The 27,663-nt window shown below is 41.9% G+C and overlaps 2 protein-coding genes across 4 annotated transcripts in view; one reads left to right on the plus strand and one right to left on the minus strand.

The window, feature by feature from the left end:
• Positions 1–8,453, plus strand: part of LOC144603973 (myosin phosphatase Rho-interacting protein-like) — a 129,779-nt gene extending 121,326 nt beyond the window's left edge. For all 3 annotated transcript variants that reach the window (XM_078417871.1, XM_078417872.1, XM_078417873.1), the window contains exon 23: positions 5,657–8,453. In XM_078417871.1, the coding sequence (XP_078273997.1) occupies positions 5,657–5,716 (60 nt within the window). In that variant the 3' untranslated portion in view covers positions 5,717–8,453. The remainder of the gene's footprint in view (positions 1–5,656) is intronic.
• A 4,458-nt stretch (positions 8,454–12,911) lies between these two features.
• pld6 (phospholipase D family, member 6) lies at positions 12,912–25,327 on the minus strand. The gene is made up of 2 exons (XM_078418509.1): positions 24,921–25,327; positions 12,912–15,297 (listed from the first exon to the last, which is right to left on the minus strand). Exons 1-2 carry the CDS (start codon positions 25,324–25,326, stop codon positions 15,062–15,064), a joined length of 642 nt encoding a protein of 213 aa, XP_078274635.1. The 5' UTR covers position 25,327; the 3' UTR covers positions 12,912–15,061.
• Positions 25,328–27,663: the final 2,336 nt, after the last annotated feature.

Below are 27,663 nucleotides of genomic sequence, written 5' to 3' on the forward strand. Positions count from 1 at the left end.
CAACGTTAAACATCAACTATCCTGTCAGGTCCATAAGAATTTTATGTTTCAATGAAATGAGCAATATTGGAAAAATTAGTTGTTTATTTTGGTAGGAAGTACAGAAAAATCACGTGGATATATTTTAGATATTAAGGAATCAGAGCATATGGGCATTGGACTGGAAAGGGGACAGATTAGAGGCGCAGCATGATCTTAGTGCATAAATGAGCAAGCTACTATTGCTTTTAATTCTTAGAGCTTGGGAGAAATTTTAAGAACATAAAAAAAATTCGAAAAGTCCAGTTAGCTTTCTCATTCGAGTCTCCCAGATGGTTCATTCGTAACACCCCACTGTTCTAAACCTAACTGCCATTGTAGACTTATGAAGCTTTTCGGCATCAGTTAAATTTTAAACTGATAAGAAGCTGTAGGTTACAGGGTATGCCATGAATTGTATTTTTCTTTGTCCAACAAGAAAACAAGTATGGTCTGACTTTAAAAGATCAATTGTTTTTCCTGTCTCCACTGGTTCTCAATATTTTTCTCCATGTTTTTTGTCAAACAGTCTATAATAGAATGGGTCACATGGTAAAGATGAATGATGCAAGTGTCAAGTTTGCTGTTATGTAGGTATCAGGATGGTTAAATGCCCCATTTAGCATGCATGTCTATTTTTCTTAAAGATCTTGCCCCTGATACTCTGCAGTCACCCACGTATAATGCTTAATTGCTTACTAGAAATCGGGGGTTCGGTGGTCATTCTGAAGCCTCTAGGCAGATAATGACCTAAATTCAGTCGGCCTTTCCTTCCCTTACTATTATCTCGGCAGAGGTCAAGTAAAGATTTGTGGCAGAATTGAAAAAGTTCTCATTGGTTATACCAAAAATTGATGATCCTCAATTATCTCTCCAATGCTTTTCTTAAATTTCCCACAACCTTTGCTCCATTGGGCCTATGTTTCTAATAACTTACCATTCCGTACAAAAAATAGTGAAACTTAAACCATGAGCCTTGCCATGGTCATTCATTAGCTTATGTTTTAGCTGTCTTGAATACATCGGTCGGGTTCACTTTATCTATTCCATTACGAAGTTTGAATAGTACCTCCTCAGCCTTCGGGTAAACAAGTTCTTCAATCTCTCCTTCTGGTGGATGTCTTAACTTTGGTCATACTTTTCTACAAAGCTTGCTACCTTTCCTCCATATTATAGGTATGACAGTATCAGTGTCCCTATTTAGATTCATCATCACTTTCTCGGGGTTCAACTGTTTCTTCGGCTTCCAAAAAAAAAAACAGCCTTTATTTTATAGCCACATGCCCGACTATTAGTATCAGCGAGCTAGCTACCAGAACTCTGCCAACCCTCCTAGATTTTATTATGAAGCCGCACTCCAATTATTTCCACTGTCTGCTTTCATTGCCTGGTATTTGTCCACTCTCAGTACTTGCTATTCAGCTTCCAATCTTCAGATTTTGTGGAAATGACATAGATTTTTTTACCTGTTCATATCACAACGTTATTGTTGATCAGTGGTGCCCAACTTTTTGAGAGAGATCAAGACTGAAAAACAGGTCATTTGAACCATATTTTATTTTAACCATATACAGTCAGGTACTGATGTTCTTGAACATGGTTCCATCCATCCACCACAAACTCAATTGTTAATTTGTTTTGGTCACTCAATACTTTGCCCATATAAAAATACAACAATTAAAAAGAAATAGGCTACTGAGAAAACAGAAATTTTGTTTACTCGTACATCATTTATTTTTCTCCTCACCCCGAAATACACCTAAAATAGTTGTCCTGTCAATGCAAAGAACTTAGTCATTGTTACAATCAGGTTGACACAGAAGATTTGGGGACCACCAAAGATTCATAGAGTTACTACTGAGCTAACTAAAATCTAACGCCTTAGTTTAGAAGACCACTAGTAAACTTACGGTCCTAAGAGCAGGTTAGGATATTTACTTTGGAAAATATTGTAACATTTTTATACAGAATCCATTCTGAGATTTTTCCGGAACTCTTCCTTTGATAGACTGTAAAGAACAGTGACTCTACAGTCACTGAATAGGAGAACCCTCCCATGCAATACAATATTCTTTATTTTCATTGTACAAATACGAGATTTTGATTGTCACTTCCATATCGATGCTATCAAATCAAATATTTAAATAAATCACGGCGAACATGTAAACAACAAGAAGGGTGGGGGGGAAGGAAAAAGAAAAGGGGACGAGGTAAAGTGCAAAGAAAGGTTCATGCAGGGGTCAGTTGTGCCAGGTGACCCTGGGGGCAGAGACAGATCATGGCGGGCTCTCAGCAGGACTGATTCAGAGTAGCTATAGCTCTAGGGATGAAGCTGTTCCTTGGTCTGGAGGTGCGGGCGTTGAAGGCTTTGTAACGCCACAGTTTAAGAATAAGGGGTAGGCCATTTAGAACAGAGATGAGGAAAAACTTTTTCAGTCAGAGTTGTAAACCTGTGGAATTCTCTGCCTCAGAAGGCAGTGGAGGCCAGTTCTCTGAATGCTTTCAAGAGAGAGCTAGATACTCTTAAGGATGGAGGAGTCAGGGGGTATGGGGAGAAGGCAGGAATGGGGTACTAATTAAGAATGATCAGCCATGATCACATTGAATGGTGGTGCTGGCTCGAAGGGCCGAATGGCCTACTCCTGCACCTATTGTCTATTGTCTGCCAGATGGAAGTAGTTCAAACAGACGGTGGCATGGGTGTGTGGAGTCCTTGTAGATGCTGGTGGCTTTCCTGTCGCAGCGTGCGTTGTGGATGTCCTCCAGGGCTGGCAGCTGTGTCCCAAAGATCCTCTGCACTCTGCAGATGACCCGCTGAAGAGCTTTCTAGTCCGCTGCCGTGCAGCTGAGATACCACACATAGATGCCGTATGTTACTTCTCCCCCTTACCCACTACCTAACATGTAACAATAAACAGCAGAGAAGCCCCAAATTTACTTGTCAAAGTTTGAAAAACATGAGTGCAAATACTTTGTTCATTTGTATTTTTTCTTTCTTTCATTCTCTCCCTACTTGTAATTGTCTGCATTCTTTTTAACTGTTGAAACCAATTAATATCACAGTTCCATAAAGTGGGTGGACCATGGGGAGCTCGGGTGAACTCATGACCCACTGGGCTCTTATATGCTGTAATGATTCTAAGTCTCTCTATTTCTACCTGTGCCATTCTAGAAATGGCTCCAGCAAGATGTCTGCTAACTGCAATATTTCAGTTCTCTGTTACTAATTTATTGATACCGATTTCAGTTGGAACAACTACAAATATGAATTAGTCATCAGATCATTGAAAGATGCAAAGCAGTTTAAATCCTGGTGATTGGAATGTTTAGTTAATTATAGGATGTGCAATGTGTGTATGTGGTAGATTGAAAGTGAGAGGCAACTTAGTTGATTCCTGAACCCTGACAAGGTCAGGTCCCAATTCATAGGTTTTCTGTACCTTGTCAGGGTTCAGGGATCAACTAACTTGCCCTCAGTTTCATCTTTGATTAATCCCCGCCTTTCCAAATGTAGATTAATCTCAGATTTTGTTTCCAATAACATTCCTACCACTTAGCTTAGACTCTTGGTTGTGGAAATACCTGACTTTTTGCTGTTGTCTTCCTTTAATAAAGGTACCAGACTTGCAGTCCTCCAGTCCTTTAGTTCCTCACTTGCGGCTAGCAAAGATTTATATATTTCTTCAAGGCTCCAACAATCTCCTCTCATGCTTCTTGTAGCAGTTTGTGATACATTTCATTAAACCTTGGGAATTTCTCCACTTTTAAGCCTGTTTAGGCATCTAATACCTCCCTCTCCTTAATCATATCATATCATATCATATATATACAGCCGGAAACAGGCCTTTTCGGCCCTCCAAGTCCGTGCCGCCCAGTGATCCCCGCACATTAACACTATCCTACACCCACTAGGGACAATTTTTACATTTACCCAGCCAATTAACCTACATACCTGTACGTCTTTGGAGTGTGGGAGGAAACCGAAGATCTCGGAGAAAACCCACGCAGGTCACGGGGAGAACGTACAAACTCCTTACAGTGCAGCACCCGTAGTCAGGATCGAACCTGAGTCTCCGGCGCTGCATTCGCTGTAAAGCAGCAACTCTACCGCTGCGCCACCGTGCCGCCCTTAATGGTAAATTGTTTTAGAATTTCACTAACCTTCCTGAATTCCACAGCTATAAATAATACCCTTCTACTTAATACAGATGGGAAGTATTTATTTACGATCCCATCCATGTTCTCTGGCTCTGTGAAGATTGCACTTCAATCTCCAATGGATCCCACTCTTTCCCTGGTTACCCTCTTCCTCTCAATATATTGATAAAAAGCTTTGCAATCTTAAATCTTGTCTTCCAACGATATTTCATGTTGCCTCCTTGCCCTAATATTTTTAAGTGCCCATCGCTTACAGTTCCTAAACTCTTGTGTGGCTCCCTGTTTTCAGTTCTCTTGCATTGTTCTAATTTAATTTGTAAAGCAGCAAATATTTTAAAGTCAACAATAAAACATTGGTTAGATCATGAACTCTGAATGCTACTGATTTTCAAGACCTGATATGATTGGAAATTATGCTGTTAAACCAATGCCGTCTTAATTTCCTATATTTTAAATAAGGAACCAATTATTAGTTTTATGTTGTTTGGTACAAATCCTAAAATAAACTATATATTTTTAATAAACATTGGGGTGTATATCTCCCTCTCAGGGACTAAAAATACCATTATTAATGGAAGTAAGTTTCATTAGAGGACCTTGGGCTGAATTCTAATTATTAATCTGGTGCTGTTTACAAAAAATGTTGCACCCCGACATCATAAAAAGGGATGGAATAATTTATAATATTTCATAATAATAAGTTGCATTCGAGTTGACCAGCCTGAAGTGTTCAAAGTTCAGTATATACATGAAAGGAAGCCAAACCAACCATTCCTATCTCCTTTCTACTCATCCCTCGTTGCTAAGTTGACGGTTCTGGGATGGGCAGAAAGAAATATCTCATTGTTGGCTATTGTGAACTACCTGCAGAATGTGTTTTAGGTGCATTGAGGAATAGTTAAACTAATGCCATGCGATTGCATTTGCATCACCTTGATCTTAGATCAAGCTCTTCCCCTAAGAAGAGTTCATATTTTCAGCCTTGATACAATCAAACTTGCATCCGGATGTATTTAGTTTAAAGGTGCAATAACACACGAAAACGATTATGTACAATGTGTTTCAGTGGAGCAAATGTGGTTCTTTCCATGTTAAACCTGTGAAAAAAACAGACATATCAGTTGTGGGTCCCACAGTAAATTGAGATTCCTTTCGTGGCTCTTGAAATATGGATGCAGAATGATTGAACTACATCATGTATGATTTTGGCAGTCATTAATATATTATAGAAACTTGCTTCATGCAAGCTGTTATCATAGTTTTGGAATGGAGGGAACTGATATATGTTATAAATGGCCTGCATTAATTATGGATGAATGTTCACTGGCTATTCACTTCCTTCACCAGCAGTTTATGAGTCACAATAATTAACTAATTAACAAAAAATGATGACAAAATCCAGTTCATATTAGATAAAACAAAGCATTCTTTGTTTTAAAAGAGATATAACAATTAACAGCCTCTTTTTTTCTCTTTACAGAGCCTGAAAGAAGGCCTTACAGTGCAAGAACGAATGAAACTGTTTGAACCCAAGGATTAAGAAATGAATGCTGCATCATTGCCGCAGGCCTAATCTGCACCTCAAATTAAAGAAACTGCCTCACATTAACAATTATTAATCCTTCACAGAACAACCATTTGGTTCTTTCTGACTTTGCACTTCAGTCATTAATGTGAACATGTAATATATTCAGGTTCATAAGCTTCACCCTGAAGTTGCACTTAATCTATGTTGTTAACTAGAAAGGATTCTCTCAAGTAACCAGATTTTTAAAAACATGTTTTGACCTTTCTGTACTATTGGAAAAGTACATTTTGTACTATTCCGTAACAAAACAAGACTGATTTTGCTGTTCTTTGCATCTTTTTATTATTCAGGCAGAAAACAGGTGGTCAGATAGCCATTAGGCACAGGCTGGGGACTTCGATTTTTGTGAAGCAACAGAACTTTTCTAACTTTCTCAGGTCCTTTTCTTATTCATGTGCCAATAGACGATCCAGATCAAGGCCACAAGCTAACAAGAGTATTGAAGAATCAGGCGGTCACACTTTTTTAATATAATGATATTGGGCAAAAGAGCAGTTCCAGTCTTTTGTTTATTTTTCTTGGATAGCAGCATAAACATTCCCGCTAGTATGGATCTACAACAAAGATAGGCTTTTAGCCCCTGACATTTGGAGAGATTAGCAGTACCTGGAAGTAGAGCCATTGAAATAGAGGAGCAAAGACTCAAATAGAACGTGGAGGCAGCGAATGGGGAGGCCATAAAAGATCCAGTATTGCTTTGAATGGCTTACAGCGACAAGAGTTCAATCCTGACTACCGTGCTGTCTGCGGAGTTTGTATGTTCTCCCTGTGCCCGCGTGGGTTTTCTCCCGGTACTCCGGTTTCCTCCCCCATTCCAAAGACGTGCAGGATTGTAGGTTAATTAGCTTCTGTACATTGCTCCTAATGTATAGGATAAAAAATGGATAACATAGAACTAGTATAAAGGTGATCAATAGTTGGTCTGGACTCAGTAGGTGGATCTGTTTTCATGCTGTGTCTCTAAAAAAAGTGTGGGATTGGGATGAGGACACCATTTGTTTGAGTCAAAATTTAGGGGATTTGTTTTTAATTCATTCACAACATAGATATCACTGCCTGTATTTATTGTTCCTTCCTGGCTGGGTATGTGAAGATAGTGAGCTGCTGGCTTAATTGGGGCAGTCTATGCAGCAGTAAAAATGTAATTGTTTTGTTGTCGGTACCTATGACAATTAAATAATCTTGACTGTGTAATTAAGAAATTTTCAGAGCTGTAGGTAGGAAATTCCACGATTTTGACCCTGAAACAAAGGAGCAATATATTTACAAGTTGGGATGTTATGGAACTGAAGAGATATATAAATTAGCTGTTTTCAAATGCTGATGTCCTTGGTTTTCTCAGTGGTAATGATACTGCATTAGGGGGCTCAGTAGACAACGCCTTGATGGTATTGTAATAAACTGGGCTTGATTATACTGATGGAGGAGTGTCTAAACGTTCAGGATATTGAATGGTGTGCCAAAGCAGACTGTTTTGTCATTTCTATCAAACTGTGCGGTTGAGGCAAATCTTATTCGTTGCACAGCATTCCAACATATTCCCGATGATTATGCCACCGAATGGCAGGCAGCAGTCATTAATATTTTTTTTGCTGCAAATGATGCACCATTGAATGGTGCAAGTGTTAATTCTTATGCCTGAATGTCGTCCAGAGCTTTGTGTATGTGTGTGGACTGCTTCATTATCTGAGGATTTGCATAGGGAATGAAAATTGCAATAGATTCACATTCAATATGGAGAGATGGAGCTGTAGATGGCTGGGCCTTTGAAGTGACCCTACACTAATGTCTGGGGCCCAACAAGTGCAGTTCAATTCCTTTGTGTTGAGTATGACTTCACCCAGTTAAGTGATTTCACCAATCTTCAAATGATTTAAATGTCAAATTTATTTGGCAATGTTGCTCTACACTAATCGAAAGTAAAGCATTTCAATCTGGCAATGTTATGCTGCAATGCATTAGCAAATGGTAAATTTATTGTCATGAAATTCTTTTTGCTGCATAGAAGGACAATCACCATTATCCCATAAAGGCTGTTATATAATCTAGCTAAACTGACAGACACAATGACGCAATGGGATAGTCATTGGGAGCAACGTTTTAACTTCTGTGCTGTGTTTGGTGGGCTGGTACACGAGTTGAGTAATATATGATCTGTGATGTTCTTTATGTGAGAGTGCTTGACCCCAAGAAACACCTGAGCAACATCTGGGGCTGAGATGCTTTACTTCCAACAACCACATTCATTTTTTCCCTGAATGTGTGCATATTATAAAGAACGCAAAATAAAAATGAAAACTATTGTTAATTTGAGGTTGTTCTTTTAAATCATTACTCTGCAGCGTACAATTCTTTAATTACTGAACACAGACATACACCATTGATGTATCACTAAGCTTCCACTTCAGCTAAAATATAAACCAGACGAACGCATCAACTCTCATGTTGGAACTTGTCTTAAGTATTGTTATACAAATAATTGAAAATGCTGCACGTACTATGTTGTACTTGTGACTTATTTATGGAGGCACTGCTTTTCAGTGTTCAGGTGTTCTTTCTTCCTATTCCAGACACCACTGATTTATTGGTGCTTGTGGTACATTTCCTGTGGCCTGAGGCAGTGATTTTTGAAAGACCACCTGCAGAAATTGTTTGTTGCGAGAGGGATAAATAAATAAATTAAATTTTAGTGCTTCCAAACTTTTGTGTTTTTTTTGAGCAGGAGAATCAGAGTTGAGGACTGCAGCAACTTGTTTTCTAACTTCAAACTCCTTAACAATTCTGATATACAAAGGTATTGCACACTTGGCTCACCTAAGGATATGTCTGACAAATATTTAGCTTTTAAATTTGTTACAAATGAACTTGGTTTTTACTTCTTGTATGTCTGTGCATAAATTTAGCTTGAGTAGCTGTTTAGATTTCCAATAGTACGTTTTACAGAATGCTATCGAACTGGAAACGTATTTACATTGCTGCCAGACCCGATGGGTTGCTCCAGCACTTGTTTTGAATTTGTTTATATTTGCTTCTTCAATACAATATTATTCTCTGAAAGATAGGGAAATCCAAGCTTGTACTATGATCACAATATTTAATGTTTGAAAGAACTGTACCTTGTAACTTCTATAATGGTTACATTTCTTCCAAACATTTGCATAATTGTTAAAAGAGGAAGGGTTTCATTGTGAATAATAACCATGTTCTAATGAAACAGTGAAAATTTGCACAAATATTGAAATTCTCATCTTTGGGCAACAGTTAATATAAATTTAGGCCACAAATCTCAGTTTCATTAATGCTCTTTGAATTTACAGCCTCAGATGCCACCTGATCTAATTTGCATTGCAAATATGTGGTTAACCAACCAGCTAGGTTGCTGCTTTTAGCTTGACCTATTTGTGCACTTCCCTTGTATGTTGTTTGTTTTGCCTTTCAAGAATGACAACAAATATCAAAGTAATTACCTTAGAAGTAGATGTATACAACTCTTAATTTCGAAGGTAATAAAAGAAATGTAGAGTACAAGTTGTATGTTACCTTCCCAAAGCAGGGCAATCCTTCCAACCTTAGATAGATATTAAAATTTAATACAGTAAAAGCAGTTGTTTATCCATATTTATATATGTCCATATTTTGTTTCCCCAAACCTTTGCAGATAAAGGTTATCAGCTGTAATTTAGTGATAGCAGTCTTGCAGTTATGGGCCCATGGATTTTAGCCAGAACCTTAACTAAAATATAGGGTGACTATAGTTCAGTAATTTGAAAGTAGTGCACAAAGTTGAAGACCTTTGGGTAGGATGCTAGGATTAGGCCCAAATTGTCCTCTTGAATGGACATAAAAGATTCAATGCAACATTCTAAAATCAGCAAGGGAATAGTCCTTTTATCCATTTTATGGAGGGGGACCAATTGGCTTGCAGGGAAGTTTGCTAGTGGTACGCTGGAGGGTTTAAACGAGAGAAACAGGGGGGGTAGGAACAAGAGTAGTTGGTCAGAAATTGGAAGCAGTGATGGGAAGTTAGAGGTTTGCACCGCAAGTTTCGAAGGAAAGACAGGCAGAGTGAAGTGAAGGAATATGCTGACACTGGGGGGCTGAAGTGTGTTTATTTCAATGCAAGGACTATTGTGGGGAAAGCAGATGAACATCGAGCCTGTAGAAGTGCTTGGGACGATGTTGTTGTGGCTACTGTGGAAACATGATTGCAAGAGCGCCATGACTGGCAGCTCACTGTTCCTGGTTTTTGATGTTTCAGATGTGATCAAGGAGGCAAAAGAGGTGGTGGAGTTGCGCTACTACTCAGAGAGGACATACTGGAGGGTTTGTCGGCTGAGGCAATTATGGGTAGAATTTAGAAATAAGAAATGGTGCATGCTCTCTAATGGAATTGTACTATAGGCCCCTCAATAGCAAGCGGGAGATGGGGGAACAGATATATAGACACTTTACTGAAAAATGCTAAAATAACAGGATTGTCTTTGTAGTTGACTTTAACTTTCGCCATATTGACTAGGACTTATTCAGTGCCAAAGGCTTAGACGGGGCAGAATTTGTGAGCTGTATCCGAGAAGGTTAGGCCGCATTTGGAGTATTGCATGCTGTTTTGTTCACCCCATTAAAGGAAAGAAATGGAGCTTTGGAAAGGGTTTGGAGATGGTTTATCAAAATGATGCTTGGATTAGTGGGCATTGGCTATAGAGAGATTGGACAGACTTGTTCTGGATAAGGTTGCAGTGAGACCTGATTGAAGAATATAAAATAATGAAAGGCATAGAAAGGATAGACAGTGTGAAGCTTTAACTCCAGGATGGAAAATTCAAATACTAGAGGACCCTGCTTTAAGGTGAGAAGGGCGAAGTTGACGAGATGTGCAGTCAATGGCCAGAACAACCGGCTGGGATGTCACCAGCAGCAGGTGGGAGCTGGCACAGGCGAGGTGTACACATTGATCAACTGGAGCGGAGTTATGGAACATTACATACATTACGAGAAGATGCGCCCCAGCCACCTCCCTGACTTCAGTGATGAAGTAGTTCTCACCCTCAGCAGGATCCCTTGGCTGGAAGCATGACTTTCATGCCCCCCCCCCCCCCCCCCCAAACATACCAACAACCTGTGGGGCCATCATCGCGACCACTGCTGAGGTGTGGCAGCCCACACTCTTGTTAAAAAAAGTAATGTCTGCCTTGCCCTTGGCCACAGTGCTCTTCACATGCACACATTTAAAGATGCCAGTTTTACCTCCATTGCCCTTTTGGAGTTGTCCTTTGTCTTGAGCCCTGGTGCATAGGAGAATTACAGCATGGTTTCTGGGCTCAGGTACTGAGTGTTGTCTCTCTTCGGGAGAGGGGTCTCCTCTGGTAAAACTGGCTGTATTGCTGGGGGAGATCCCTCTTTTGGAAGCTCTGGACCCTCTGTCTCCCAGAGCTGGGGTGCGATGGACAGTTTATTGCTCCTGGTCTCCATGAGTTGGGGGCTGCTGACATCTGTACTGCTCCTGGTTTCCCAGAGCTGGAGTGCACCTTGCACTTCACTGCCCTAGGTCACCCGGAGCTGGGGGCCGCTGACCTTTGCAGTGCTCCCAGTCTCCTGGAGCAGGGGTAAGCTGGGCGATTCACTGCTCGTGGTCTCCCAGAGCTGGGGTGCAACAGGCATATTTATCCCTTCGCCTGTGCCTATTGGTACATTGGCACTATTCTACACACTAGGGACAATTTACAATTTTTACTGAAGCCAAACTAACCTACAAACCTGTATATCTTTGGAGTGTAGGAGGAAACCTGGGGAAAACCCATGCCATCATGGGGAAAATGTACAGACTCTGTACAGACAGCACCCTTAGTCAGGATCTAAGACGAGTCTCTGTAGCTGTAAGGCAGCAACTCTACTGCTGTGCTGCCCCAATGTTGCACACGAAAGAACTTATGAATTCCATTGTGGTTCACTATACTGATATCTACATTACCGTTGCTACACTAGCAACTGACCCATGGATGCAGAGGTAAATAATGTTTGATACATTTGCTCAGAGTCTCTAATGACTAAGCATCCCTATTAAGTTAGTGGCTAGAAAGGAGATGCGGTGTATTTGGATTCCGGAAGGTAATTTACAATGCAACACAAAGGGTTGGGGAACATGAGCTCATAGTTTGAGGGGAAAGCATGTTAGAGTGGATTGAAAATTGTCAGAACAAATGAATATTTTGCCTGGAAAGATTTAATTAGTGGAATACCAAGAATCACATTCTTAGCTCCCAATTATTTACTATTTATACTTATGAGCAGGATAAAGGGACAGAATGGTAGTTAACAATCTTTCTCATGACAAAAATAGGTGGAAGGGTATGTGGCAATGAGGATATTTGGGCCCTGTTAAAGGATGAATGTAGGTGGAGTAATTGGGCAAAAACCTAGCAAATTTAGTTTAATGTGAGACAATGTTCAGTCACGTACTTTGTTAAGAGAACAAAAGGCCGGCTATTATCCAAATGGAGACAGATTGTAAATGGGTGAGGTACAGAGGGACCTTGGTGTTCTTCATCAATCACAAAATGTTAGACACGTACATCTAGTTAGGAAGGCAAAAAAAAAAAACCTTTATTGTAAGAGCGTTGAAGTATTGTAACAATTGTCGGTGTTGAGTGTTGATGTGGCCACACCTGAAGAACTGTCATGGATTATTTTATTTATGAAATGATACACCAGTAGTCCAAAGGAGATTCACCGTTATTTCTTGGAATGAAAGAGTTGTCCTTTAATGAATAGCTGAACTATTCTGTGAAGAACTTGGGGGCATATGAGCTGGGGTTGAAATATTCCCATGTAGACGAGTTTTGAATAAGGAGACAAAGTCAGAAAATAAGGTGTTAGTTTGAAACATATGTGTATGAACTGTAGAGTTAGAGGTGGTGAATCTCTGACATTCTTCTTTCCAGATGATTGTGGAGGTTGGATCAGTTATTTAATGAGGTGAATACATTTTTTGAAAGATCAGGAAATTGAAGGCCATGTTAAACAGCCATTAATCAAATGCAGGGAAGCTTGAGGGGCCAGGTGACATACTCCTCTTAATGTATTTGTTGAAATTCACTAGATAAATTCAGACCATGAACCATTAGACACAAACCCAATCATTTAATTCATTGATCATTTTGGTTAAATGATAGATCCAAATCCAACATCAACACAATTTTTTGTTATTTTAATTTTGACATCACAGAATAAAGTTGTATTGTTTGTATGATCGTTCTACAATATAAAATTCCTGACATCGTTCATTACTTGTTACAGCAATTTTGCTCCAATTAACATTTCTCCACACTATGAACATGTCAGTTCCAGATAAGAGCACACCCATTCTCTGCCTAGTGTACACAACTTCCAAACTTAAAACAGAATCCCACTCGGAGGTGTCCATTTTGTAGTCATTTGATGACTCTGATGCTTATTTTTAGTCACATTACAGGTAACGTTCACTATTTACTGCCTCCATCTTTCTTCGATGGTGAATTTACACAGTAACTTAATCAGGAACTCCTGTAAAATACAGTTAGGTCAACATTGCTTTGAATATGCACAGCAGTGCGTTGGTTCACAGCAGTAATTTGTCTTCAGCAATGACTTGTAATGTAAACACGTTCTTCAGTGCCAGATTATCAGCTAGAAAATCAATCTACAGCTCAAAAGAAGCATTCTAATTAGTTCTTAGTTACAATACCCAACCATTATTGAAATGTATAAAACCAAAAAATGTACCAGCTACATTGGAAAGCCTTTTCCAATGTAGCCATTGTAATGCTCCAAATCAACAATAGTAATGGACCCCCACATTATGGCAATTCAGGGGAATGATAATTCACCCCCAAGGAATTCACAAATTTAAAATACATAAGCAGCTAAACAAAAATAACAATTGTCATTTTTTGCCAAGGAATGACGTTGTGAAATAAATGATTTCTTAGGAATGTCACTCTTTCATAACGCAGGGGTGCACATATTATCAAACCAATGTGCTTAATTTGGAAACCAATATAGCATAATTCTGTATAGAATAAAATAGTACATAACGATCTCCCAGGCCATGAGGTGACTTCATTTGCTTTTGCTCACTGCAATACCTTTGGCTATACCAACCTATTGTTCAAATGAAGAACTGCAAAAGAGTGGTCATACTATTTAACAATTGAATACAAAAAGATACAACAATCAAAGTGAAATAAGCATAGCTGCAAAATAACATGCATTTTATATACTAAATAAGCATATCAAACAATACTGTAAATAAGCGGCATAGGAAGCATATCTGGAGAGAAGGGATGAGTGATGTTTCGGATCAAGACCTTTAGTCTGAAAGTCTTGACCCAAAACGTCACCCATTCCTTCCCTCCAGAGATGCTGCCTGCCCCGCTGAATTAATCCAACATTTTGTGTCTATCTTCGGTGTAAACCAACATCTGCAGTTCCTTCCTACACATTACTGTAAACAAGTTCTATTTTGTTTCCAGATTTTGTAAACTTTTTTTTGTTCCTGGGATCATGTTTCAGCAAGGTTTCAACCAATGTGGCTGTTAATGCTGTATATGTCACTGGAGGACAATGTACATCTTATTGTGTGATGTCTGAAGTATCTTGGAAGTAGCACCAACTAAGGGAAGGGTAGTCTGAAATACATTTGACAATTTTTTGGGGGGATGGTGCATCAAATGAATTCTGAGCATGTCTAAATGTTCTTTTGTGACTTTGCTTCTCCCTCTCTCTCGTACTCCTGTTCCTTTAACTCTGGCCTATCATACAATCCACACTGCCTGAAAGTGGCAACTGTGCATTCAGCTGTTGTGTCTTCTCATCTGTCTATAATGTGTCTATGGTTCCTGATTCAAGATTCTCCTTTAAACCCTGTCACTTTGACTAATGTTTAAGTTGCTGCTATTCATTTTTTCCCCCTGCATCTGTGTTTCCCATATTCTATGTGCAATTTCCTATGTTGTAGGCACTATTTAAATGAATTGTTAATTTGTAGCCAAAAAGCTCTGTGTTTAGACTTTTCGTTCTTTCTATTTTTAAATTGGATAATTTTTAGCAGAAAATTCAACATTAGTAAGAAATATGTTTACAATTATGCATCATATTTGTCCTTTTAGTGAATGTGGTTCATAGAAATAAATAGATCAAAGCAAATACAAGTTATTTGTCTAAACAGTATTTTGAGTTTTACTTGCCAGTTTCCATTAATCCTGTGTGGACAACCAGTGAACTATAGTAGAATCCATACAGGATTATGCAGGTGGTTTCTTTTTACCTCTGCGGAGAAAAGCTGTACTTTGTTGGATCATACTCATTCCAAAGTCGTTCAAATTCTTCTGTAAATGCTTTCACAATATCAGCGTCTTTAATTATAATCACATTTTCCTTATTTTTAAAAATGGCCTGGGCACTCCAGTTCAAGGATCCAGTTATAAGAATAGATCCATCAATTAGGGCAAATTTGTGATGCATGTAGTTTGTATCCTGATCGTGTCGAACCTCTATACCTGTCATCATAAAGGAAAATAAGAATTAGCAGGATTGCCATTCAGGCTCTCATGCCTGTTTTGCCACTCATTAAGATCGCAGTTAATCTTTGGCATCAGTATCAATTTTGTGCACTAACCCCATATCTCTTCATGTTCTTAATATCAGAAGTATTTTCATCTACATGTGCATAGTTCCCTGAACGTGGTGTCATAGGTAGGTACATAGGGTGATCAAGCAGCGTTTGGTACAATAGACAATAGGTGCAGGAGTAGGCCATTCGGCCCTTCGAGCCAGCACCGCCATTCAATGTGATCATGGCTGATCATTCTCAATCAGTACCCCGCTCCTGCCTTCTCCCCATACCCACTGACTCCGCTATCCTTAAGAGCTCTATCTAGCTCTCTCTTGAATGTATTCAGAAAATTGGCCTCCACTGCCCTCTGAGGCAGAGAATTCCACAGATTCACAACTCTCTGACTAAAAAAGTTTTTCCTCATCTCTGTTCTAAATGGCCTACCCCTTATTCTTAAACTGTGGCCCCTGGTTCTGGACTCCCCCAACATTGGGAACATGTTTCCTGCCTCTAACATGTCCAACCCCTTAATAATCTTATACGTTTCGATAAGATCCCCTCTCATCCTTCTAAATTCCAGTGTATACAAACCTAGTCGCTCCAGTCTTTCAACATAGGACAGTCCCGCCATTCCGGGAATTAACCTAGTAAACCTACGCTGCACGCCCTCAATAGCAAGAATATCCTTCCTCAAATTTGGAGACCAAAACTGCACACAGTACTCCAGGTGCGGTCTCACTAGGGCCCTGTACAACTGCAGAAGGACCTCTTTGCTCCTTTACTCAACTCCTCTTGTTATGAATGCCAACATTCCATTGGCTTTCTTCACTGCCTGCTGTACCTGCATGCTTCCTTTCAGTGACTGATGCACTAAGACACCCAGATCGCGTTGTACGTCCCCTTTTCCTAACTTGACACCATTCAAATAATAATCTGCCTTCCTATTCTTACCACCAAAGTGGATAACCTCACACTTATCCACATTAAACTGCATCTGCCATGCATCCGCCCACTCACACAACCTGTCCAAGTCACCCTGCAACCTCATAGCATCTTCCTCACAGTTCACACTGCCACCTAGCTTTGTATCATCGGCAAATTTGCTAATGGTACTTTTAATCCCTTCATCCAAGTCATTGATGTATATTGTAAATAGCTGCGGTCCCAACACCGAGCCTTGCGGTACCCCACTAGTCACTGCCTGCCTTCATCAGCCAATGTAATGCAAATAGAAGTTGGGACATTATGTTACAGTTGTATAAGAAGTTGGCGAGGCCACACTTGGGAGTACGGTGTTCAGTTTTGGTCATCCTGCTATGGGAAGGATATAATTAAGCTGGAAAGAATGTAAAGAAGATTTATGAGGTTGTTGCCCAGACGAGGGAATGAGGGAGATGTTGGGCAGGCTAAGACTTTATTCCTTGGAGCACACGAGGCAGAGGGATGATCTTATAGAATCAGGTGTATTTATAGAATTATAGAATAGTGTATAAAATCATGAGAGGAATAGGTAGGGTGAATGCATGGGGTCTTTTACCTAATGTTACGGGAAATTAAAAACAAGAGGACATATGTTTAAGGTGAGAGAGTCAAGAATTAATAGAAATCCGAGGGCCACCTTTTCACTTTGAGGGTGATGGGTATATGGAATATTTGGGCGGCACGGTAGCGCAGCGGTAGAGTTGCTGCTTTACAGCGAATGCAGCGCCGGAGACTCAGTTTCGATCCTGACTACGGGTGCTGCACTGTAAGGAGTTTGTACGTTCTCCCCGTGACCTGCGTGGGTTTTCTCCAAGATCTTCGGTTTCCTCCCACACTCCAAAGACGTACAGGTATGTAGGTTAATTGGCTGGGTTAATATAAAAAATAAAAAAATAATAAAAATTGTCCCTAGTGGGTGTAGGATAGTGTTAATGTACGGGGATCACTGGGCGGCACGGACTTGGAGGGCCGAAAAGGCCTGTTTCCGGCTGTATATATATGATGATATGATATGATGATGATGAATATATGCCAGAGGAGGTAGTTGAGCAGATACTAGGGGGATATGGGCCAAATGCGGGGAAACGGTTGTAGCTTAGATGGGGCATCTTGGTCGGCATGGCCAAGTTGGGGGCATGTTGTCGTGCTGTATGATGATGACTTTGTCTTGAATGTACTCGATGACTGAGCCTCCGCAACCCAACTAGAGAATTCCAAAGATCATTACCACCTGGCTGAAATCTTTAATCTGTCCCAAATTGTCAACTTCTTAGAGACTAGTCACCCCAGCTAATTCATTCTATATGTAACCTGTCAGCCCCTTACAAATTGGCAGATGCGTGGAATAAGTGACAAAGGTTAGAATTTTAAAAAAAGAAAGAAGGTGAAATGTAAAACCTGATGGAGGGATATGGATGGAATGGGATTGGCCACTCATGTGGCCAATCACACCACCCAATCACCTGTATCCACCTATCACTTGCACAGGCTTTGCCCCACCCTCATCTCTAAGTTTTCTGCCCCCTTCTGCATCACTCTAGGGTCCTGACCCAAAATAATCTGTTCACCCCCCTCCAGAGATGTTGCCTGATCTGAGTTCCTCCAGCAGTATTTTTTAAGATTTCAGCATTTGCAGGTTGTGCCTCCATCAATATTTTCCAATCTGTCATTATTTAAAATAAAGTATTTTCTTGTATTGTACTGGATAAGAACACAATTATTCACATTATAGCCCACCTGCAGCGTTCTTGCCCACTCACTTAACTTGCCTTTAACTCCTTGAAGCTCATTTTACATCCTTCTCGCTGTTCATAATACTACCTAATATCTCTGTGGTACCTCATTGTTACATCCTGCAAACCAAAGGGATTTTTTTATTCTCACATTTTGCTTTCTGTCTGCTAACTAATTCTCACTCTATGTTAGTATAATCCCCTCAATTCCATGTGTTCTAAATATCTCACATTAATGATACTCATCAGTCTGTATAAAATAACTTGTCCTGCATGTCTCCTTTATCCCTCTCAGGGATTGGCATTCGGAATGATAAGAGGAAAAAAGACACAAAGTGGTGTAATATACTGGGTTGAGAGAAGGTATGGAGAATATGATGATGATCCTAGGTACAATGAAATTCTTTGTCTTTGCAAACAAAGTACACAAAATAGTCACCAAAAAGGCACCGACAAAGTTGCAAAAAGTGCTCATCCCTTCTTGGTGACATTTCAGGTCAGGATCATATCATATCATATCATATATATACAGCCGGAAACAGGCCTTTTCGGCCCTCCAAGTCCGTGCCGCCCAGTGATCCCCGTACATTAACACTATCCTACACCCACTAGGGACAATTTTTACATTTACCCAGCCAATTAACCTACATACCTGTACGTCTTTGGAGTGTGGGAGGAAACCGAAGATCTCGGAGAAAACCCACGCAGGTCACGGGGAGAACGTACAAACTCCTTACAGTGCAGCACCCGTAGTCAGGATCGAACCTGAGTCTCCGGCGCTGCATTCGCTGTAAAGCAGCAACTCTACCGCTGCGCTACCGTGCCGCCCTTCTTCAGACAGATTGCAGTGGGGGGGGGGGGGGGGGGGGGAATGAAAGTTGGAAGAGAACTGGAAAGGGGGGGGGGAGGAATTATTTGTAGCTAAGTTACACAAAATTGGAGAGATAGGGTGGTCAAGGTGGCTTTTAGAACATTGGCCTTTCATCAGTCAGAGTATTATAGACATTGGGAGGTCATGTTACAGTTGTACAAGACATTGGTGAGGCCATACTTATCGAGTATTGTGTTCCATGTTGGTCACCCTGTTATGGGAAAGGGTTGTTAAGCTGGAAAAGGTGCAAAAAAGATTTGCCAGGACTCGTGAGCCTGAGGTTTAGAGTGAGGTTGAGCAGGCTAGGACTTTATTCCTTGGAGCGCAGGAGGATGCGGGATGATCTTATAAATGCGTACAAGATCATGAGAGGAATAGATAGGGTAAATGGACAGTCTTTTACCCAGAATAGAGGAATTGAGAACCAGAGAACATTGGTTTAAGGTGAGGTGGGAAAGATTCAATTGGAACCTATGGGACGAACATTTTTTTAAAACAGAGGGTGGTAAGTATATGGAACAAGCTGTCGGTAGTTGAGGCAGGTCAATTCACAACATTTAAGAAACGTTTAGACAGATACATGGATAGATTAGGTTTAGAGGGATGTGGGTTAAATGCAGGCACGGTAGATCTAATGTAGATGGAGCATGTTGGTTGGCGTGGGCATTGGGCCAAAAGGTCAGTTTTCAGTTCTATGACTCTCTACTAACTGGAAGGCCTTGAGACCTTCCTGGTGGGGGGTGGAGGTGTAAAGGGACTGGACGTCCATGGTAAAAATAAGGCAAAGGGCCCGAGGACTTGAAAGTCGTTGAAGAGCATGTGAGGCGTCTCAAGTATAATTCGGAAGAGATTGGACAGGAGAGGTAGAGAATAGGATGGAATCAAGGTATTTGGAGACGAGCTTTCTGGGGGGTAGGAACAGGCAAAAACTATGAGTCTGCCAGGGCAATCCTCTGTGGATTTTGGGAAGAAGATAGAAGCGGGCAATGCGGGGATGGGGAACAAGTAGGGTATGGAGGGGAGATCACCAGAGCCGACACCTGGCCTCAGCATGGTGGAGGTCAGCCTACCAGACTACAAGTGCACCTCGGTGGGTTTAATAACAATGTCGGAATTGTTACTGAGTGAGCGCAGGGCTATGCAGGGGGTAAGATTGGAGTGGGCAAGGGGAGTGGGTAAGTCAAGATAGTTGATATCATGGTGGCATTTGGAAACAAGAAGGTCCAGAGATGTCTTTGACAGAGTTAAGACTAAGCTACTGTTTTGCTAAACATTTGTGTTAGACCAAGTAAGAATAGGCAACTGTTCCACCGAACACGTGTTCAGCCCATCAAGGCCTTTTGGATCTCCCGGGTTGCTAACCATTTTAACACCCCTTCCCAGACTGACTATTTTAACTCCCCTTCCCATACTGCACCTCCTATTGCCAGAATGAAAACATATGCAATCATGAGCAACAGCACCTCGTATTGTGCTTAAATAGCTGTATGAACATTGAATTCTCAAGGCTTTATCCTGCCCCCACTTCTCTTCCAGCTTAGCCCCATCCCAATCAGGCTGAAGAAGGTTCCTGATCCCACCCATCATCTTCCTACGTTCTCCAGAGATACTGCCTGACCCGCTGAGTTACTCCAGCACTTCTACAGATGTGCCGTAGAAAGCATTTTATTGGGATGCATCACAGCATGGTTTGGGAACAGCTTCATCCAAGACCGAAGAAATTGCAGCGTTGTGGATAGAAAAAATAGGCGCAAGAGTAGGCCATTCGGCGTTATGAGCCAGCACCACCATTCAATATGATCATGGCTGATCATCTAAAATCAGTATCCTGTATCTGTATCCTGCTTTTTCCACATATCCCTTGATTCCTTTAGCCCCAAGAGCTAAATCTAACTCTCTTGAAAACATCCAGTGAATTGGCCTCCACTGTCTTCTGTGGCAGAGAATTTCACAGATTCACAACTCTCTGGGTGAAAAAGTTTTTCCTCATCTCAGTCCTAAATGGCCTATCCCTTATTTTTAAACTGTGACCCCTGGTTCTGGACTCCCCCAACATCAGGAACATTTTTCCTGCATCTAGTCTCTCCAATCCTTTAAGAATTTTATATGTTTCTATAAGATCCCCTCTCATCCTTATAAATTCCGGTGAATACAAGCCCAGTCGACCCATTCTTTCATCATATGACAGTCCCGCCATCCCGGGAATTAACCTGGTGAACCTGCACTGCACCCCCTCAATACCAAGAATGTCCTTTCTCAAATTAGGACACCAAAATTGCACACAATACTCCAGGTGCAATCTCACCAGGGCCCTGTACAACTGCAGTCAGACCACCTTGCTCCTAAACTCAAATCCTCTTGCAATGAAGGCAAAACATGCCATTAGCTTTCTTCACTGCCTGCATGCTTACTTTCAGTAACTGATGTACAAGCACACCCAGGTCTCGTCGCACCTCGCCTTTTCCTAATCTGACACCATTCAGATAATAATCTGCCTTCCTGTTCTTGCCACCAAAGTGGATAACCTCACATTTATCCACATTATACTGCATCTGCCATGTATCTGCCCACTCACCCAACCTATCCAAGATCACCCTGCAGCCTCATAGCATCTTCCTTGCAGCTCACACTGCCACCCAGCTTTGTGTCATCTGCAAACTTGGAGATGTTAGTTACATTTAATTCCCTTGTCTAAATCTTGAATATATATTGTAAATAACGGGTCCCAGCACCGAGCCTTGCGGCACCCCCACTTAGTCACTGCCTGCCATTCTGAAAAGGACCCGTTAATTCCTACTCTTTGCTTCCTGTCTACAAACCCGTTCTCTATCCATGTCAATACCCTGAAGGGTCTTGATCCAAATCATCAATCATTCCTTCTCGAGAGAGATGCTGCCTGCCCCGCTGAGTTACTCCAGCTTTTTGTGTCTATCTTCAATACCCTGCCCCCAATACCATGCGCTCTAATTTTGCACACTAATCTCTTGTGGGACCTTGTCAAAGGCTTTTTGAAAGTCCAGATACACCACATCCACTGGCTCTCCCTTATCCATTCTACTTGTTACATCCTCAAAAGAATTCCAGATTAGTCAAGCATGATTTCCCCTTTGTAATTCCATGCTGACTTTGACCGATCATGTTACTGCTTTCCAAATGCACTGCTATTACATCTTTAATAATCGACTCAAGTATCTTCCTCACTACCGATGTAAGGCTAACTGGTCTATAATTCCCAGTTTTCTCTCTCCCTCCTTTCTTAAAAATGTTTAGTTACTATATCTGGATGTAGTCCAGACCATCATTCAAACTAACCTCCCTTCCATTGACTCCTTCTACACTTCACACTGCCTCGGCAAGGCCACCAGCATAACCAAGGACCAGTCTCACCCGATCACTCCCTCTTCTCCCCTCTCCCATCAGGTAAGAGGTACACATACCTCTTGGGGACAGTTTCTTCCTGCTGTTATCAGGCAACTGAACCGTCCTTTCCTCAGCTAGAGAGCAGCCTGACCTTTCATCTCCCTCATTGGAGACCTTTGATCGGACTTTATCTTGCATGTCAATGCTCTGAAGGGTCAATGCCCTAAATATTATACCATTTATCCTGTATCTATACACTGTGGATGGCTTGATTGCAATCATGTGTAGTCTTTTCAGTGACTGGATAGCAAGCAAAAGTTTTTCACTGTACCTCATGACAATAATAAACTAAATCAAACCACCCCTTTCGCATTTAATGTTAATATGCTGTTTGCTGCCTTAACTATGTGGTGAAACTACTCTGCGCTAGAACACAAAGATATTTCTGTAGACACAAAAAGCTGGAGTAACTCAGCAGGTCAGACAGCATCTCTGGAAAAAAGTAATAGGTGATGTTTCGGGTCAAGTCCGAGAGTCAGGGGAAAGGGAAACAATAGATATGGACAGTGATTAAGAGACAAGTGTGTGAAAGGCATGCACAAAAGTAACGATGATCAAGGAAACAGTCCATTGTTAGCTGATATTTCTGTACTTTGCTCATCTGCAATCTTTCTCCACGTAGAAGAGTCTTCACCTAGTTCGTCTAAAATCGCCATTAAGCCTCCCTACGTCCTCCTTGCAGCCCACACTGCCACCTAGCTTTGTATCACCAGCAAACTTGGATATTTTCATAACATCTGCTCATCCAAATGATTGATTGTGAACACCAATCTCTTTGTTTGCAGCCTTGCAACCCAAACATGACCAATGGATTCCTACTTGTTTTTTTTAACTTAAGTAATCTTTAGTCCAGTCCAACATTTTACCGCCAGCACTGTGCATTTTAATTTAATATCTTGTGTCACACTTAGAAAATGCCTTAAGAGTCCAAATACACAAAATCTGGTTCACCTTTATCTGTTCTGATAGTTACAATTGTAAAAAATCCCAGATTATTAAGTATCATTTCCTATACATAAATTCACATTCACTTTACTCAATCTATTCTTATTTTCTAAGTGACTTCACTCATAGATTCCAGCATGAACTTGTCTATAGGTCCCCTTTCCTCTCTGCCTTTCTTTTATTTGGTATCCTATAATCAGTGGAAACTTTTCTAGAATCAGTGGAAATTTGGAAGACAATGTCCAGTGCATACAGTGTGGAAGCATGCCCTTCGACCCAACCTGCCCATTCCAACCAAGATGCCCCCATCTTAGCTAGTCCCATTTCCCCATATTTGGCCCATATCCAGCTAAAACTTACCCTATCCTATACGAAGGGTGTCATTAAGCTGGAAAGAGTGTAGAGGAGAAGTTCGAAGAAGGGACTTGACCTGAAACGTCACCAGTTCCTTCTCTCCAGTGATGCTGCCTGACCTGCTGAGTTATTCCAGCAATTTGTGTCTACGTTCGATTTAAACCAGCATCTGCAGTTCTTTCCTACACATATTTATGAGGATGTTGCCAGGACTTGAAGACCTAAGCTAACAAATTCCTTTTCCTTCCTTATTTGTACTGCCCCCTTCATTCTACAGTATTTATGGAAGATTGTCTTTTGTGAAGCCAGGTGCAAAATATTTGTTTTATTCCTCTGCCATGCCCATATTCCTCTTAATGTGATATACCCAAATCTAAACAAAAAAATACTATGAAGGTGAGTAGTGAGTTGGCTGTGACTGATTGAAAAAAATACAACACAAATAGTGGTCCATCCAAGGCCAAGAGGAGAATTATTAAGATTTTCTGTTAAAACAACAGAGAATGCTTATAAAATTTGCCAAAAAATACAGGAGGCCCACAAATTGGGATCTAAGGACTGTTTTATAAATTTCCCTGAATGTCGCTGGCCTATTCTTTTTTTTTACAAAAATATAGAAATTCAGTTTTTATATTTCTCACTGGTTTACACTCGTATTCTATCTTCCCTTTCTTTATTAATTTCTGGCAACTGAATCAGTCTTTCCGTAAATTTGGTACTCTTTAATTTCTCTATTCTATAGCCCTACCAAATTTCTAGTAATGTCTTTTTGCCTTAAGGAACATATTTGCGGTGAATCTTGCATTTCTTTAAGTGTAAGTTACTGTCATGATAGCTGCCCCCACCACACCCCACCCCACCCCACCACACCTTCAAAGGCTCCCCATTAAATGCACCATTAATGTCCTTATTTCTCCCTTGAAGAATTCCCACCAATGTTTGCTGTGCACGCACTACCCAAATAGATTCTAATTCTACACAAGAATCTTCCAAACAAGGTGTTTTGTTTCCCGCTGTACTGTTCATTCCATTGTAACAGCATTACAATGAATGTCTCCCTTTCCTTCTTCAATAAAACGTAACAATCTACTGGAGGAACGGGCCGTCGAGCAACTTTTAAGGCCATGGCGCCGCAGAATGGACATTCGGTTTGGGAGGGGCCGGCCGGCCAGCCACTGCGTGGCGGCTGCAGTGGAGAGCTGGGGTGGGATCCAGTGACCGGACAGTCGACAACAGGCTTGGCTCGGGGCCCGCGCCACTCACCCGCCTTCCTGAATGCGCCCACTTGCGAGCTGGCCAGCGCCATGTAGTCGGAGTCGGTGATAACGCGGACGCGCACGCCGCGCTCGTGCGCAACCAGTACCGAGCTGCTCAGGTCCGGGCTGGAGATGGTGAAGACGCAGACGTCGAGCGAACGGCGAGCGCTGAGCAGCAGGCGCGCCATGCGGCTCAGGGCGCTCTCCCGATGCGGCAACGGGCAGTCGCAGCGCCCGGGGCTCGCCAGCAACAGCGGTCGCACGCAGGTCACCGGCGCCGGGAAGAACAGCACTCTGGGCTCTTGCTCACGGAGCCACCTCAGGTATCGGAACAGGTGGTAGAGGCCCTCGGCTGTGAGCACCAGGCCAACCGTCGCCACCAGGCCTCGCCAGATCGAGTGACTCGAGCTCATCTTCGCCGCGCCCTCAGCGACGGCCGTAACCACGTGCCGCGCCCTCAGCGACGGCCGCGCACCAGAGCAACCTCGCGCATTGAGCACCATGACGTCAAACGTCATCTGCTGCCTCACCTTGTTCCATCCACTCCCTTTTTCTCCTCTCTTACTTAATCTGTCTCTTCTTCTCATCCACCCGCCCGTCTCCACCTGCCCATTACACCCCCCCCCCTTCACCTGGTTCCATCTGAAGCCTGTGTTTGGAGACATGCTTTCCATATATGTAACACACGCATGTGTGGACTTTATTAAATCGTTCAATCTCTCCAAGCATACATTTTTGAGGATGTAACTAGGAAAATGGACAGTGGATGTAGTATACCTTGACTTTCAGAAAGCCTTCGACAAGGTCCCACATAGGAGATTAGTGGGCAAAATTAGAGCACGTGGTATTGGGGGTGGGGTACTGACATGGATAGAAAATTGGTTGGCAGACAGAAAGCAAAGAGTGGGGATAAATGGGTCCCTTTCAGAATGGCAGGCGGTGACTAGTGGGGTACCGCAAGGCTCGGTGCTGGGACCGCAGTTATTTACAATATACATTAATGACTTGGATGAAGGGATTAAAAGTAACATTAGCAAATTTGCAGATGACACAAAGCTGGGTGGCAGTGTGAACTTTGAGGAAGATGCTATGAGGTTGCAGGGTGACTTGGACAGGTTGTGTGAGTGGGCGGATGCATGGCAGATGCAGTTTAATGTGGATAAGTGTGAGGTTATCCACTTTGGTGGTAAGAATAGGAAGGCAGATTATTATCTGAATGGGGTCAAGTTAGGAAAAGGGGACGTACAATGAGATCTGGGTGTCCTAGTGCATCAGTCACTGAAAGGAAGCATGCAGGTACACAGGCAGTGAAGACTGCCTGCATCTATTGTCTATTACATGCATATGATATATCATAACATCCCCCCTTTTTTCCAAAAGAGAAAAACTGTCAGATGCTCGCTTGGCATATATCTGTCCAGTGTGAAACAAAAAACTTTTTTTTCAAGTAAAAGTACCTTTTTTTTTCCAATGACCGTTTCATTTGGTCATTTATAAAAACACGCATCATCAAATATAACAATTGATAATGACAAAATCAATGTGTCACAAAGTTTCTGAGATACTTTGGTGGTCTCACTGTGCGACCTGAACGAGTTTTCATTGTTTTGTTCATGTCAATGTCACTGTTTTTGGCAGCTTGCTTTGTAGCTGTTTTCTCTTCAGTAGGCGCCGGCTGTTATTTAAACACCTGTCGCGTTAGTTGTGGTTGGTGTTGTAGACGAGCTCTGGTCATTGATGGTCTGGCCGTGCTTTGCGTGTTGGTGTGCGACTAGCTCGTCTGGTGGATTTTCGTGGGTCTTGCGGAGATGTACGCGATTGCGACGGTAGATGCCAGAAGGGGTCTGAACCACATATGAATGCTCATCAAGCTGGCAAGAAACGATGGCTTTCTCCCAACTCTTCTTTCCTTGTATGAGAGGTTGCATTCGCACTGTATCCCCTTCGTGCAGTGGGGAAAGGTCTTTACCTGACTGTTGTAATTGTCAGCTTGCTGCTGAACGCGCTGCCTCATGCACTACTCTGATCGTACACTACTCTGGGTTCGAGTAGGCTTCCTGTCGTAGGCAGAAGTGTATGCATGTGACGATTCATGAGGCGCTGAGCAGGACTTGTGCTCAGCCCTTGTGAAGGCATATTATGATGATCCAACATCACTAGGTCGCGGTCGGATTGCAATTTGTTGCTCTGTCATGATTCGCTTATTCTGCGTTCCCGTTCGCTTTGCTATTACCGGGACTGCTGCACTAGTGCTCAAAATTCCATTCTCTCGCGAACTGGCGAAATGCGATCGATGTGAACTGTGGTCCGTTATCGCTCATAACATGTCGTGCTGCTGTATCTCGTGAAATGAGCTTTCATCTTGTGAATTACGGTTGGACTGCTCATGTCTCTTAGCCGGTCTATTTCGAAGAAGTTGCTAGGGTAGTCGACAGTGACGAGATAATTTTTCCCGTCCCATGAGAAGAGATCTGTGCCGACTTTCTCCCATGGCCTAGTCGGTAACTCATAACCCATAAGCAACTCTTTTTGCTGGCTCGCTTCATAGGTGCGGCACACATCACATGTAGCGATATACTGCTTGATGTCGCTACTCATGCCAGGCCAGAATAGGCATTCGCGTGCTCATCGTAGGCAGCCTTCGATGCCCAGATGTGAAGAGTGTATCTTTTCTTTCACGTCTCTGCGTAAGCTTAGCGGTATGATCACACGCTCGCCCTTGAAGATCAAACCATCTTGTAATGCAAGCT

The sequence above is a fragment of the Rhinoraja longicauda genome, chromosome 21 (genome assembly GCF_053455715.1).
Source record: "Rhinoraja longicauda isolate Sanriku21f chromosome 21, sRhiLon1.1, whole genome shotgun sequence".
Lineage (NCBI taxonomy): Eukaryota > Metazoa > Chordata > Chondrichthyes > Rajiformes > Arhynchobatidae > Rhinoraja > Rhinoraja longicauda.